Source organism: Rana temporaria, chromosome 3, assembly GCF_905171775.1.
Source record: "Rana temporaria chromosome 3, aRanTem1.1, whole genome shotgun sequence".
Classification (NCBI taxonomy): Eukaryota; Metazoa; Chordata; class Amphibia; order Anura; family Ranidae; genus Rana; species Rana temporaria.
The window spans coordinates 281441798-281458170 of NC_053491.1; the positions used below are offsets into that span (position 1 = coordinate 281441798).

A 16373-nucleotide genomic window follows, 5' to 3' on the forward strand; every position below is an offset into this window, starting at 1 on the left:
CTGATGGAATCTAATCCGATGGATTTTTTTGTCGGATATCTGATGAAGCTGACTTTCATCAGTCTTGCTTACACACCATCAGTCAAAAATCCAACCGCGCCAAAACGCAGTGACATAAAACACTATGACGTGCTGAGAAAAATGAAGTTCAATGCTTCCGAGCATGCGTCGACTTGATTTTGAGCATGCGTGGATTTTGGACCGATGGACTTCCACACAGACAATCGTTTTTTTCTATCGTTTTTTTATCCATAGGAAAAAATTTAAAACATGTTCTAGTTTTTTTCACGGATGGAAAACAAACCGATGGGGCCCACACACGATCGGTTTGTCCGATGAAAACAGTCGATTGGTCTGTTTTCATCGGACAAACCGATTGTGTGTACAGGGCTTTAGAGAATGTTTACAAATGGTATTAAGATTGACAGTTATGTGAGAGTGTATAGTAAAAGGATAATTGTCCCAATAAAAGATGACATATTATTACTTGCTTAGGAACCAATCAGAGTGGGAACCCAAGCTGTTAGGTGATAGACAGGATAAAGAGACCAAGAAAAAAAAAAGTCAGCTGCTGGCTCTCAAAGGGGATGATATTTATTAACATATCCCCAGCATGAGAATCATGCTGTAAACAATAAATAAACAGATTTAAATATTGACCAATAACATAATTAAAAAAAACTCAAATATTTGCCAATGTTGGGGAACTTTAAAACAAATCTATTCTCAATATCCTACATTAATCTGGGGCTTATTTGCAATGCATTTCTTATGTAGTTACATGTGTTTACCATGTATACATATTTACTTGCACAAAAAACCCAAAGCACAAACCAATATCAAGTTAGCCCTAAACAAATTCAGAAGACCCTGTACATTCATCTTTATTTGTATAAAATATTTTCTAGTCTTACATCATTTTGTTGTGAATGATTAAAAGGACTTTGAGCTGGTGATCTGGTGTTGCCTTCAGGAGGTGGCTTGTAGGCTGTAAAAAAAATTAGATAAAAATATTACAAAAAATACTATTGGTGTGTCCTGCTGCTTAAAGTGGATGTAAACCCTCACATATACCCAGTGAAGTGAACAGCCTCAGATGATACACAGGGATGAAACAAATCTCCCTACATAAGTTTTACATGTATATCTGCTGTCTTTGCCTTTTTTATACGGTTTAGAAAGTGCTCTTTATGTTAGGAGATTTTCTCTTCCTGTTTAACATGGAGTGTGAAGTCTGGGCATACAGCCAAGATAACTGATTGGGTGAAAGGCACACACCTCTTCTCCACATAGGCAAAGACTCTCAGAGGTGTTCTATGACACGGCAAGCTGCCTGCTAATCTATTTATAGCTCCCTCCACGACACAAAACTCAGGCTGCTTTTATCTCTTTTGATGGAGAACTTGACAGGAGTGATAAGGCTGATAACAGAAGAACGGAGCAGGAGACAGCTACGATACTCAGTGCTTTGAAGAGAGATAAGAAAACACTGCAGATATATGTGCCAAGCTCAAATTTCATGAATCAGGTTTACATCCACTTTAAGGTATTACTTTATAGATAACACAAAGCAGACTTTATTTTCTACATGAAAAACGTCAACATTATGCATTTTAGTGAGTTATTATGCATTTCTGTACCATCAAACATAACTATAGCTCACAATATAATTTAGCTCAAAAAATGGTATTAAAACAAGCTGAAACATGAAAAAAACATGTTGATAGTATGTTCTGACACTAATAATTCCCCTTGCATGTCAGCTGTCATGTACACTGAGCCCAGTACATTCAGCAGCTAAGCGTAGATTTATAGCTTGTAATCTGTGCCATGGTGATTCAATTTCCATGCACATATGCCAGAGTGGTGTCATCACGGCCTGGCAATGTTAAAGACAGAACCCAGAAAGAAGGCTGAGCGTAGATGGAAACTAGCATGAGCACTGACAGCGGCGCACTAAAGGGGCACTGTTTGACAGGTATGTTTGTTATAATGTTCTAATATTTGGTGCATACTAGTACAAATTGGCATACACACCCATAAAAAATGTAGCAGAGTTTAATACCGTGTAAACTAAGGGGTATAAAGTATGGGCCAGATTCAGAAACAACTTACGATGGCGTATCTCCAGATATGCCGTCGTAAGTCTGAGTGTGTGCCGTCGTATCTTGACGCCTGATTCAAAGAATCAGATACGCCTCACGGTTGCCAAGATACGAGCGGCGTAAGTCTCCTACGCCGTCGTATCTTGGGGTGCATATTTACGCTGGCCGCTAGGTGGCGCTTCCGTTGATTTCAGCGTTAAATATGCAAATGACCTAGATACGCCGATTAACAAACGTAGTTCCGTCCGGCGCATCTATATACGCCGTTTACGTAAGGCGTCGGTCCGGCGTAACTTTACCCCTCATAAAGCAGGGGTAAGTCATGTTAGGTATGGACGTCGGAAACGTCGGAACAGCGTCGTATTTTACGTTGTTTGCGTAAGTCGTCCGTGAATGGGGATGGGCGTAGGTTACGTTCACGTCGCCTAAACATTGAGCCAACATATCTTAGGGAGAAAATTTGACGTGATACTGAGCATGCGCGCGCATGCGCCATTCGTAAAGCGTGTCATTTATGTGGGGTCACAAATCATTTACAAACAACACGCCCACTACCAGCCAAGTTTGAATTACGTGGGCTTACGCTGGCCCATATACGCTACGCCGCTGTAACTAAGGACGCAAATTGTTTCTGAATACGGTACTCGCCTGACTTAGTTACGGCGGCGTAGCGCATATGAGATGCGCTACGCCCGCAGAAAGATACGCGATTCTTTCTGAATCCGGCCCTATGTGTATAGGGTATAGGGCCGAATTCAGAAAGAATACTTTCTTTCGCTTTTCTTTTCTTTTAGGAGACTTACGCCGCTCGTATCTTGGCAACCGTGAGGCGTATCTGATTCTTTGAATCAGGCGCCAAGATACGACGGCACACACTCAGACTTACGACGGAGTATCTGGAGATACGTCGTCGTAAGTTGTTTCTGAATCTGGCCCATAGAGTTTAATACCGCTTTAAAAAGCTCTCCCTATTTCTCAATATATCCCTATTTGCCTATACCTATAGTAAGGATCTGTAAGAGTTTATTCAATGTAAACATTATTTTTTTCAGATATTTACTGTATATAGTCAATAATTTATGCAGTATATATATATATATATATATATATATATATATTTACCGTATTTATCGCGGTATAACGCGCTCCCGCATATACCGCGCACCCCTAAAGTGGCCCCCAATCCTGTGGAAAAAACGTTTTTTTTGTTTTTTTGTACTTACGGTTTTGGTGTCTTGCGCGGCGTCCATCGGCGGCCTCGTCGGGTCTGGCGTCCTTCTGCGGCTTCGGGTGTCTTCTTCGGCGGGTCCGGCGTCCTTCTGCGGCGGGTCCAGTGTCCTCTTCGGCGGGTCCGGTGTCCTCTTCGGCGGGTCCGGCGTCCTTCTGCGGCGTCCTCGCGTCCTTCCCACCACGAGTTTGAATACTGCGCCGGCATATACCGAGCGCAGTACACTCGTGAATCTTCGGGCAGGCTCGGCAACTGTCGCGCTGACGTCCTGTACGTACAGGACGTCAGTGCGAGAGGCGCCGAGACTGCCCGAAGATTCACGAGTGTACTGCGCTCGGTATATGCCGGCGCAGTATTCAAACTCGTGGCGGGAAAGCGGGTATCGGCGTATATCGCGCACCCACGATTTTGCCCTGATTTTCAGGGCAAAATAGTGCGCGGTATACGCCGATAAATACGGTACATACAGCATATATACATTTGCATCAGTCCCTGCCCTCAGGGAGCTTACAATCTCAGGTCTCTAACTCACATACTAAGGTCAATTTAGACAGGAGCCAATTAACCTACCAGCATGTCATTGGAGTGTGGGAGTACCCAGAGCAAACCCACACAGGCACAGGCAGAACATGCAAACTCAAGACAGGTAGTGCCATGGCTGGGATTCAAACTGATGACCTCAATGCTGGCAGACGGAAGTGCTAACCACTTAGGCACAGTGCTGCCTAGAACAAACATTCTACTTTAAAAAGCCACCTTAACTAAAGCAGAAGCATGAGGGAAGCTGTGTGATCAGTGAGCGGTAGCAGGAGGAGAGGACGCCTGGGGCTGTGTGACCAGCAAGCAGGAAGATAGGATGCCAAGGACCGTGTGATCAGTGAGCAGGAACAAGAGGAGAGGACACAGAGGGCCATGCGATTAGTGAGTGGGAGTAGAAGGGGAGGACACCAAGGGTCTTGTGATCCTGTGAGTCGGATTAGGACAAAAGGATGCCGGAGGATGTGTGACCAGTGAGCAGGAGATCCTAAAACACTTAGGAAGACCACTATTGCTCAGAACAAAATAAAGTTAGGAAGGAAGATTAACAATCAATTATATAAAATAGAATTCAGAATGTTACCTGGGTTATCCTCATTGCATTAGTGGATACCATGTCCAATGGGAATGGTGATGCACATCCTGTTCCATGTATATATTCCTCAAAAACTGTTCATGGGCAACACTGTGAAGCACTGGCCACCTGAAAGGGAGTTTGGACTGTACCTCTCAGGTCTTAGCAGTGGACGGTATAGAGGAGGGTGGAGACATGGAGGTGCAGGCACCAGAGGAAGCTAGTTGGGTGACATCTAAAAGATGGTGTAAAGGGAAAAGCACTAGAGAGGCCAGTCCTGAGCTGCCACATCTAAAAAATATGCCTGGTTGTGTAATGTTGGGGATATCAGTTCAGGAGCGGAATGGCTGGAGCAGGATGACTCTTCTAGCTGCCAGGGGCACAACTCCTGCAGTAAGGATGGGGCAAGATTTCAGAGCAGGGTAGACAGATATTGGTGGTAGGGGACATAATTATTAGAAAGACAGATAAGACAATCTGTCACAAAGAGTGTAATTGCAGCACAGTATGTCGTTCACCAGGTTCTCCTTGTCAAGAATATCTTTATTAAATGCAAGAATAAATTGTACATGAAGCATACATTCGTTACAGTAATCAGGTGGTTATTATAACATAAGATTGACTAACAGTATCATCTTTCTTAAACAACAATAAACGGGAATATTTTAGCCATGTTCTGTGTACTATCGCAGGAAGAGTTTAAGTAGTTAACATAGCCAAATATGTAATCCTTACAACTTGTCCTAGTGGCTAGTGGATAATATATCAAAGATAATACGTCCTTATTTAATGTAACCTTACTACCTATCAACTTTAAATTTCTAAAATGTGCTACCTTTTCAAAGTTAACGGTAGATACACGAGGGTACTACCTTATGCAGTATCAGATCAGGAAAAGGAAGAAGGGAAGAAAAGGAAGGAAAATGGGGGGGGGGGTCAGGTAAGGAAGTCTGCAGGGATGGGCTAGGATCCGTCGTCAAAGCATGAAATGTACAACGGTTATTTTTGTATAGGAAAGCTACCATGGCATCATTACACCTTTATTAAAATTTTCTGGTATAGCATATTGTATCCAAGGGTTTCATATTTTTTCAAAGTTGGCGATCGTGTCCGTTTCTAACGCTTCCATTTTGGCATGCGTCATAGCAATATTCATTCTATTTTTTGTTTCCGTCGTTGATAAAATTGGAGTTTTCCAAGCTTTTGCTATGGTTTGTTTGGCTGCCGTAAAGAGTTGTGTTAGTAGCTTGAAGTGCGTGTGTGTTAGATTGATGGGCTTTAAATTCAGTAGTGCCAATTTAGGGTCTGGAAGTATTCTCAATTTAGTCACCGCATTTACCATCTTGAAAATCTTATCCCAGAATTTCTGTACTATTGGACACGTCCACCAAGTATGAAAATATGTACCTTCGGTGATGCAACCCCTATAGCAATGTCCGGTGCAGTTTGGTGCATATTTAGCTATTCTGCTTGGCACCAGGTACCATCTCATTAATACCTTATAGCCCGCTTCCAATGCTATTATATTCGAGGAAGCCGATTTAGTGTTTCGCCATATTTGATTCCAATCCGAGGTATTAAGTTCTATACCCAGGTCACTCTCCCATTTCTGAACATAAGGAAGCTTTGTTGTGTTATTGTGGGATAGTGACTGCAAGTACAGAACCGAAATTGTACCTCTTACATGTGGATTATCTTTACATATACTTTCAAAAGGTGACATCTGGTTTTTCAGAGCCGAAGAGGTCAGATGTGTTTCCACAAAATTTTTTATTTGGAGGTATCGAAACAATTCTGATTGAGGTATACCGTATTTTTTACATACTGTCGGGAAGGGCATGACACCCGATGAATCCAAAAATTTATAGACATATATACAGTCTTTCCTTACCCATTCCTTGAATGTGTTAGGGAAGATCCATGCCGGATAAAATGTTGGGTTTTTATAAAATGAAAGCAGTGGGTTGAGAGGGGACACCAGTGAATACTTGGATTTATAGCTATCCCATAGTGAGAGAGAATGTTTAATAATTGGATTGCAGATTTTCCCGCGTAGCTTGGGAAGAATCCATAGTAAGTTAGCTGGAGGGATGGGATCACACTCGGTTGCCTCAATCGCTACCCAGAGAGGTGTTTCCTTTTTTGCATGATATTTGGCCAAGGTTGAAATTTGCGCTGCCCTATAGTAGTTTGTAAAATTCGGATATCCTAACCCTCCTTGAGTTTTGGGGAGATGCAAGATTTTCGCCTTTATTCTGGGCCTAGATGTGCCCCATATAAAGGTCGTCATTCTGTTTTGTATTATCCTCAGAAAGTAAGCCGGTATTGGACTCGGGAGCACTCTAAAAAGATACAACAATTTTGGTAATATTGTCATCTTAACTGCGTTGATCCTACCTAACCAGGATAATGGGAGCTGGGACCAGGATTTGAGTAAGTTTGTTATCTGTTTAAGAAGAGGGGGATAATTATAAGAGAATAAATCAGATGTATCAGCCGTTACGTGTGTTCCTAAGTACGGGATGCTCTTATCCGACCATGTAAATGGAAGACTGGCTGCACTTAATTCTAGTCTTGAGAGGGATATGTTTAGTGCTACACATTTCTTGGGATTAATGGCTAGACCTGAGAACGTCGCGAATCTATCAAGTATTGGGATGAGATTAGGGCCAGTTACTTGCGGGGAAGAAAGAAATAAAAGAATGTCATCCGCAAATAGGCATAATTTATGTTTATGACCTCCTAATTCTATACCTAGGATAGTGGGGTCTGATCTGATTTTCTGAGCAAGCGGTTCGATAAGGAGGGCAAATAATAACGGGGATAACGGGCAGCCCTGACGTGTTCCTCTTCTGACATCAAATGTGTCAGACTTATATCCTGCGTATTTAACATAAGCTTTAGGGTTATTATAAAGTTCCATAATCCAATTAGTGAAATTAGGGCCAAAGCCCCATTTCTGTAGAGTATATTTTAAATACGCCCAGGAAACAGAATCAAAAGCTTGTTTGATGTCCAGAGAGAGAAAACACGCCGGTATACCCCTTTTCTTTGCTATGTTGGCCAAGAGGCATGCCCTGCGTATATTATCGCCCGCTTGTCTGGATGGCATGAAACCTACTTGATCTCGATTGATTAGAGTACCGATAAAATTGTTAAGGCGGGTAGCTAGTATTTTACCTAATAGTTTTATATCTATGTTAAGCATAGATATGGGACGATAATTGCTACAAAGTGTGTCATCCGAATGTGGTTTGGGAATCATACAAAATGTTGCTAGCAACGTTTCAGGTCTGAAGGTTTTTTGCTCTAGTAAGTTGTTAAATGCCTCTGCCAGTCTGGGTGAAAGTAACTCAGTAAAAGTTTTGAGGTAGTTTGCCGAGAACCCGTCAGGTCCCGGTCTTTTGTTAATTTTGAGTTCCCGAATGGCTAAAGCTACATCCTCTTGCGTAATTGGTTCTTCCAACTGTTCTTTCTGTGATTGACTTATTTGTGGAAGATTAATTTGTGCAAAAAAGGAGTCAGCTTTAGATTCGTCAAATACAGTAGTTTCTGAGTAGAGTTGTTTTAGATGTGAGCTAAACTTTTGAACTATTTTAAGTGGGTTGCTGGAGAGAACCCTGTTGGCAATTTTTAACTTTATGGGTTTAAAAGTCTTATTGAGTGTGTTTAGCGCTCTAGCTAAATATGTCCCTGGTTTATTAGCTTGCTTGTAGAAAGCATGTCTAGATCTATTAAGTGTTCTATTTGCCGAATCGGTTAAGAACAAGTCGTATTCCAGACGTGCTTTGTCCAGCCGAGTTCTATTAGTTTGAGTTTGGCAGTTTTGTAGGGCCAGAAATGCTAAGTTGAATTCTGTTTCCAATTTTCTTGCCATCAGTGCTCGCTCCTCGTTCACCAGGTTCTCAAGTTAGGCACATCACAGATCGGATGGACAGATTGTTGGGAGGGGCTGGAGAGGATTTGTATTTATTGGCACCAATGACAAACTTAGAGGAATATGGAGTGTCTTAAAACATTTTTTTCAGGGACTTAGGTTCAATATTTAAGAAAGGCAGCAGGAGCTTAGGAAATTTAAAAACTGGGTTGACTTTTTAGTTAGTTGTCAGCTCTATAGTAGGGGCAGACTGCACTTAAATGGGGAGGATACAGCGCTTTTGGGGGAGAAGATGGCCAAAAGGTTGGAGGAACTTTTAAACTAGGTGGTGGGGGGCAGAGGAAGCTATAGTTGGCAGTGAGCAAAGGTCAGAGGGGGCTACCAGAGACAACAATGGTATAACTAGGGTACATAAAACCAAAGCACGTATAGTTATGTAGTTAGTGAAGTTGAAAAAACACAAACACACAAATAGAAAACCTCCATATATATACTACCCTATACTCACAGTTCATCAAAAAAACAATAAAGCATGATCCAATTTTCTCCAGTGGGGCCCAAAATCCCCTCCTGATCTCCCATGAGGCAATTTGAATTTCCATGGATCAATTACCCCTGTCGTTATTACTTGTAAATATCAATATCCAATAATATTTTGTGCATTTAAAAATGCATCCAGCTCTTTTTTTAAACAATCTGCTGAGCTAGCTAGAACCAGTTCATGAGGGAATCTCTATTCCACATTTCCACATAAGCTTTTCCTTATATGAAGGTTAAATCTCCTTTCCTCCACTTCACTTCCGGTTGTGGTGTGTGTGATGGCGCCACATCCGGTACCGTATAGATGTGTTCTGTCAAACGTTATCAAGAGGCGCTTCTTGATAAAGTCTGTGCGACGAAACGCATCTGGCGATACCGGATGGGACACCATCACGCACACTACACCTGGAAGTGAAGTCAAGTACACCCGAGAGGAAATAGGAAGGAGTCGGCATGAGTGGTAATGCGGGTTACAACATGTGATGATTAGAGATTTGCACTGCGTAAAGGTACGCTGGACTGGTAGAGAGAGCATGGGTTCAGCGGTGTCCCTACCAAATGCAACATACATCGGACAACAGTGTGTAGTGACACAGGACAGGATTTTACACAGGGACTCTGTGTAATTAGTTATTGCACACAGTGACATGGCTCATCTCTAAGTCAGGGAAACGACCTTAATGTTTGACTCTCACATAAATACAGTCCCCCACCTGGTCAAGAGCATTAATGCGTGCATGCGCGGTAAAAGGTAAAAGGCGAAGTGGCCCTGCCCATTGTGTCAAATGATGTTGTAAAATTACAGCCAAGCAAGAAGTAGTTAATCACTATTCTCTGAAGATGGTCTTTTAGACAGTTTTCTATCCATTTACAAACTGAATTTTCGAAGCATGTACACTTTAATTTACACATTAGCCACCTGTATGAATAAGGAGAAAGGGAGACACAAGGGTAGTAAAAGAACCCTAAATTTCAAAAGAGCAAACTTTACTAAACTGCGCTCCATACTAACCGATATTGAATGGGGTCAAATTCTAGAAGCAACCAACACTAAGGAAAAATGGGAGTGTCATATAAAATAATAGAATTGGCCAGTGCATTCCAATGGGCAACAAATAAAAAATAATTAAAGTTAAGAACTAGGTGGCTGAATTCTAGAGTAATGGGGCATATTAATGAGGGAAAAAACTGTCCTTTTAAAAATATAAAGCCAAGGGGTCACCATCGGGATTCCAACACTACAAAGAATGCAATAAGAAATGTAAGAGTGCGATCAGAGCAGATCTTTGCCAGTTGACCATGAGAGACACATAGTGGAGGAGAGTAAAAACATTACCCAAAATAATAAAAAGCCAAGGTCAGAGCTTGGTTGGTTACAAGTAACAAGGAGAAGGCAACTGTATTAAATACATTCTTCTTAGTTATTAAAAAGGAAAAGGAGTGGTATAATAAACAAGACTATATTGTTAGTAACACAGCATGGCATGTAACCTTGTGGCTAACAAAATCCAGTGCTCTAAAAAGACTTGTTTACATCCAAGAGTCCTCAACGAACTTAGCGATGTTATAGCCAGAATCTTATTCCTAATCTTTAAAGACAGCTTAGTGACTGAAATGGCACCAACTAACATGGTACAAATATTCAAAAAAAGGGCCATATACCTGGAACCTACAGACCAGTCAGTCTAGCATCAATAGTATATAAGCTATTGTGGGGATGATATGGGACCATATCCAAGAATGTGCTGATGTAAATAGTAATAATCAGCATTGATTTATAAAAGGTCGTTCTTGTCAGATAAAACTGTTATTTTGTATTCATTACGTTCACTAACAGCCAAACGTGAAAGGAAATTCCAATAACTACAATTTAATAGTTAGTAATATTTAAGCTATTATTAGTTATTATTTCCGGATTTTCAAATTTCCGGATTTTTGAATTTCTAAAATTTCTGAATAATTAGTTAAATGTTTTTTCTTTAATTTGGATATTTCCGAATGAACAAATTTGTTGAAATTCCTTAAAAAACGAATGATGCTTTTTAGTGCAGGAGCGTTTTGACAGAACATCACAACACTTCCTTTTTGCATGAAATACTCGTTTTTACTTCCTAAATGTGAGTACCCTATTTTACTTAATAAAAACAGTTTGTACATAAGGTATCACACTATATTGGGACCTTTTCTCTCCTGCATATGGGGTAATCATTGGAAGCACCTCCAGGATTATAGTAGGACGGATAACTGCCAGAGTGCAGCACAGTAGCACACACTGTGAATTCTTTAAATCCCAGGAGGGGGTGAAGTATCCGGTGAGTGGGGGCCACATAAGAGCACTGTTTGAGGTGGTCACTGAGTGGAAAATTGGAACAGAAGTTCACTTGGCATAAGCACTTTGTGACACAGAGAGCACAGCAATTCGCCTATTGATTATGGACATTCAGCGCATGTATTAATACTTGAGCACTTTGTACTAAATTCTTATTTATATCTAATTTATTTATTTATTTAATTCACATTTTATGCACTTCCTTTCATCATCCATTAATTGCACAAATTGCAGGTTGGCACACTGTTTTTAGACACTAAAAAGCATAATTTTTTTGAATGCACATTTAACCATTCACTATTTAGGCACTCTTAAGGTAGCGCCACTCCTACATTCATACCCTATTCAATCTATCCAGGTGGAATAAATTACATAGAGGCAGCTACCTGTAGGGGGTGTCAAAACCCCACATATATTGTATATTGGCACTTTTTAAATTTTTGATTTTTACTTCCACTGCGCAGATTCATTTATTTTTCTCGTTAAAAAACTAATTCGAAATGAAAAGAATTGCACATGTCTAGTGTATCTTCTAAATTGTCTGGGACCATTTTTAGGTTTAATTTGTTCATAAATGCTATAGAGGTTGGTATATATAGTTCAATCTCTGTGTTTGCTGACAATACAAAGCTTAGCAGCGTAATAACTGCACAGCAGAATATAGAAACTTTACAAGATGGCCTTGATGAAATAAAGGTGTGGACAACTACATGGCACATATGATTTAATATTGAAAAATGTAAGGCAATGCAATGCGAGGGATCTTAACTAAATTTTGGCCGTTGCACTCCGCAGATCCCGAAAGAGCGAAATCTATAAATGGCCGCTTAGAGCATAGTCGTTTTAATAATATAGTCCCCTCTACAAACACCACGAGAATGGTGACCTTGACATGTGGTGGATGCAACACATGTCGATTTATTCGCAATGGGAACAAAATTGTTCTTAAATCTGACCATGTATGGATTTTTCTTCGATGGAGTTCCACACAGACGATCGGAATTTACTATCGGTTTTTTATCCATCGGAAAATTTTAAAACATGTTCTTTTTTTTTTGGACCAATGGAAAAAAGTCAGATGGGGCCCACACATGATCGGTTTCTCAGATGAAAAAAATATGGATTAATCTATTGATCTCTGCTGCAATACTCCCTAGTTTCATGTTTACTTGCACTGCCTAAAGTCTGCCATAATAATCTTTTTTTGGCTTTGATTTATACCTGCTGCCATCTGTTGCAATCTCCCTATAGGAGACAGAAATCTGCAGCAGGACATTGGTCTGTGTTCTGTGTAACATCTGACCTGGATCCATTGGATCCTTACTTTATATGTCTTTATAACAATTTTTTGTCAGCATCTTGGCTAATTATATTCCTTACTATGTTACTATGCGCAGCCTGAATTTTTTCATTTTAACGCCCCCATCCTGCAGCATCTTCATCGTTCATTTTTTACAATCTGACAACGAAGATTATAACCTTCACTCTGCACCCTTGGCTTATCTGCATTTTAAGAGCTGATGCTATGAGTATGCCGTATTTAATTATGCTTCTGCTTATCCTCTGTCTGTATGAAGTTTTTTCACTTTACACACATATTTTTACCTATATATCTCACTTGCTACTTCTTGGCCAATAGTTAATACACCACTATTTGACTAACATACAGTATAACACTGTATACACATATATTCCAGCCTGGTCTGTTCGGGCATTCATTGGCCTCCACGTGCATGATTCAGTGGTTGTTGCCCTATATTTTGGCATCCAGCTGGAGGCAGGAGATACTGGATGTGGATGAGTCATATCGAGATGGAGCATGGCAGCTGGTATTGAAAATTAATATGCTTTGTAATTAGTTATTGTATTTGTTCTAAATTATGTTCTGTTTTATGCAGTGCTACAGCTTTTGTTTTTAATATATCCCCTGAAGAAGCCCAGGGTGGCAAAACATGTCGGGATAATCATCTAATTGTCACCCTCAGTGACTAGATCCAAACATTTCTGAAGACAAGATGTGTCCATGTATATGTTTACCTAAGCATAATAAACTTTTTAATTATGTGTTGTATGTAATGATACAATTTCTGTCATTTTATATACTTTAATATTTGTATTCATTGTTTTCCAGCATCATTAAAAATCCCACTAAAACCTCTCTGTTCATACCTCAATTTCAGGGATGTTGGTGCCTGTGTAATATTGTAACCTATCCATATCACCATCTTTACCTACCTAATCAACCTTAATAAATATGTAACTATGGTATGTAATTATATGCAAATGGTACACCTTTATTAGATAATATGACATAATTAGGTAGAGGGTGCACCATTCAGTTCCTGAATGCTTTCTAGGTATGATATTTTTCTGTTTATAAAAAAGAAACAGTCTAGGCTTCCATATGACAGCATTTAAAAGCTGGAGTTAATATAGAAGTGAGTGCTTTTATTTGTTGACCATATGCTTGGTGCTTTTTCCCAAAAAACATAAAAATATCATAATTACATCATTCTGAATCTGTGAATTGTGGGAGCAGACTGGATGTACTTCTGGTAGGTAGAAACTACCTCACTGTAGTTAAAATAAATACAGACAATAAAAAAATAAAATATTTACCTGGCTTACATGGTGGGTTTAATAACCCTCCTGGTGTTTGTGACCCTCCAGTGAATAAGCTATGATAAAACACACCATTAAAATATTAATGGAAAAGAAGAACATCAAATGAATTAACTGAACATTTTAGCATTTTTAGGGTAAATGTTGTACATGTGTTAAAAATATATGTCTTTGAAATCAATTATTCTAAATAGTACAAAAGTAGTCTTATAAATTGTACACTGTATACATCTTTGTGAAATGCTTTCCTTCTCTATACAGAATATAATATCAGTATATAGCACAGGCATCACTAAATGGCGGACTGCGGTCCAGGATGGAGAATGGGAGCGGGAGCTGCCCAATATAACTTTCCAGATTAATCAGCAGGTGATTGTTTGCTAGGAAACAGAGCGGTTCTAGCAACCAATCACCAGCTTGTTAATATGCAAAGTTAACTCCTTATCCATCCAGTACCACTGTTACCACTGTGCCTTTCCATCTGTCCTGCCTTCTGCTCTCCACTCTGTGTACCTGTGTAAGGTACCAGAGTGAGGAGGCAGAGGACCTGGCTCTGAAGGAGCAGGAGATGTTTGATGTGAATGTACAGAGAGCTCTACTGTGTGTGTGAGGGGGGGTGTAAATAGGCAGAAAACATTACTGTGGGGGATGGGGGGGTTAGTGTGAAGGGGGCTAAAAGCACGACTGTGGGGGGGAGGTGATGTGAAGGGGGTCAGAGAACACTACAGTGAGGGGGAGGGACTACTTTGGAGGGGCAGAGGAGGACTCTTCTGTTGGGAGAGGTTATGTGAAGATGGGCAGTGGATACTACTGTGGGGGGTGGGGGCAAAGGAAGATGCTACCGTGGTGGGTGATGGGAGCATGGCAGAGGACACTAATGTGGGGGAGGGTGATGTGAATTGGGGCAAAGGACACTACTGTGGGGAGGGGAGTGATGTGAAGTGGGTCAAAGGACACTGCTGTGAATGAAGGGGGTGTGATGTGAAGGGGGTTCAAAACACTACTGTGAAGTGGGGCTGAGGACACTGCTGTTAAGGGGGTTAATGTAAGTTGTATGAACAGGATTGTGATATAAGAAGAGGGGGGCTGTGATGTGAAGGATCTGGGTCATTGGGAAAACATTCAGACCTCTGGTGGAAGAACATTTTTTTGATGTGGCAAGTAAATTAAGGGTTGAAGTAGTGTATCATTTTGTGAGGCTGAGCTGTGAGCTGTGAGGTGAGCAAAAAAACTTCCTTGGCAAATAGGGCCAATTTTGCCTAATGGGGAAAATACACTTTCACCCTACAAAGTAGATTAATTAATACCACAAATCAATATATTGCAATGAAATAATTACTAATAACTATAAATGTATTCAGTTATAAGACAAAAAATGCATTTTAAATATTGTCATTAATTTTAACTTAATTTAGTAGGACCATTCTTATCCTTTCTTCTCAGGCCCCATACACACGATAGAATCCATCCGCAGATAAATCCCAGCAAATGGGTTTCTGCGGATAGATCCTATGGTGTGTACACGCCAGCGGATCTGTTTCCGCGGAGAAATCTCCTCTGGGATGGATTCCAGCAGATCGGATATTTGCTGACATGCACAACAAATCCATCTGCTGGAATCCATTCCAACGGATGGATCCGCTCGTCTGTACAGACTCACCGGATCCATCCGTCCAAAGGGATTCCCTGCACGCGTCGTAATGATTTGACGCATGCGTGGAATTCCTTATATGACAGCGTCGCGCCCGTCGCCGCGTCATAATCGCGGCGACGGCGCGACACGTCATCGCCAGAGGATTTCCGCGCGGATTTCAATGCGATGGTGTGTACACTCCATCGCATCGAAATCTGCGGAAATCTTTGAGAGGATTTATCCGTGGAAACGGTCCGCTGGACCGTATCCGCGGATAAATTATCTCGTGTGTATGGGGCCTCAGTGCAGTAATACACTTGCATCTCAAAAAAATGTAATATCATCAAAAAGTCAATTTATTTCAGTAACTCAATTTCTTTCTTTTAATTTTGATGATTATGGCTTACAGATAGTGAGAACTCAAAATTCAGTATCTTCGAAAATTTGAATATTACATAAAATCACAAAAAAATAAGGATTTTTAATACAGCAATGTTGGCTTACTGAAAAGTATGTCCACGTACAGTATGGTATGCACTCAATACTTGGAATACTTGGTCGGGGCTCCTTTTGCATAAATTACTGCATCAATGCGGTGTGCCATGGTGGCGATCAGCCTGTGGCACTGCTGAGGTGTTATGGAACCCCAGGTTGTTTTGATAGTGGCCTTCAGCATTGTTGGGTCTGGCGACTCTCTTCTTCCTTTCTACAATACCCCACAGATTCTCTATAAGGTTTAGGTCAGGCAAATTTGCTGCCCAATCAAGCACAGTGATACCATAATCATTAAACCACAAATTGGTATTTTTGGCAGTGTGGGCAGGTGCCAAGTCCTGCTGGAAAATTAAATTAGCATCTCCATGAAGCTGGTCAGCAGAAGGAAGCATGACGTGTTCTAGAATCTAGAAGGACTGTGCTGACTTTGGAC

At 40.7% G+C, this 16373-nt stretch overlaps 1 protein-coding gene across 2 annotated transcripts in view; it reads right to left on the minus strand.

The window, feature by feature from the left end:
- The window catches only part of LCP2 (lymphocyte cytosolic protein 2), a 300267-nt gene that overhangs the window by 31866 nt on the left and 252028 nt on the right, over positions 1–16373 (minus strand). For both annotated transcript variants that reach the window (XM_040344695.1, XM_040344694.1), the window contains 2 exons: positions 13810–13868; positions 915–988 (listed from right to left, as the gene is read on the minus strand). In XM_040344695.1, the coding sequence (XP_040200629.1) occupies positions 915–988; positions 13810–13868 (133 nt within the window). The remainder of the gene's footprint in view (positions 1–914; positions 989–13809; positions 13869–16373) is intronic.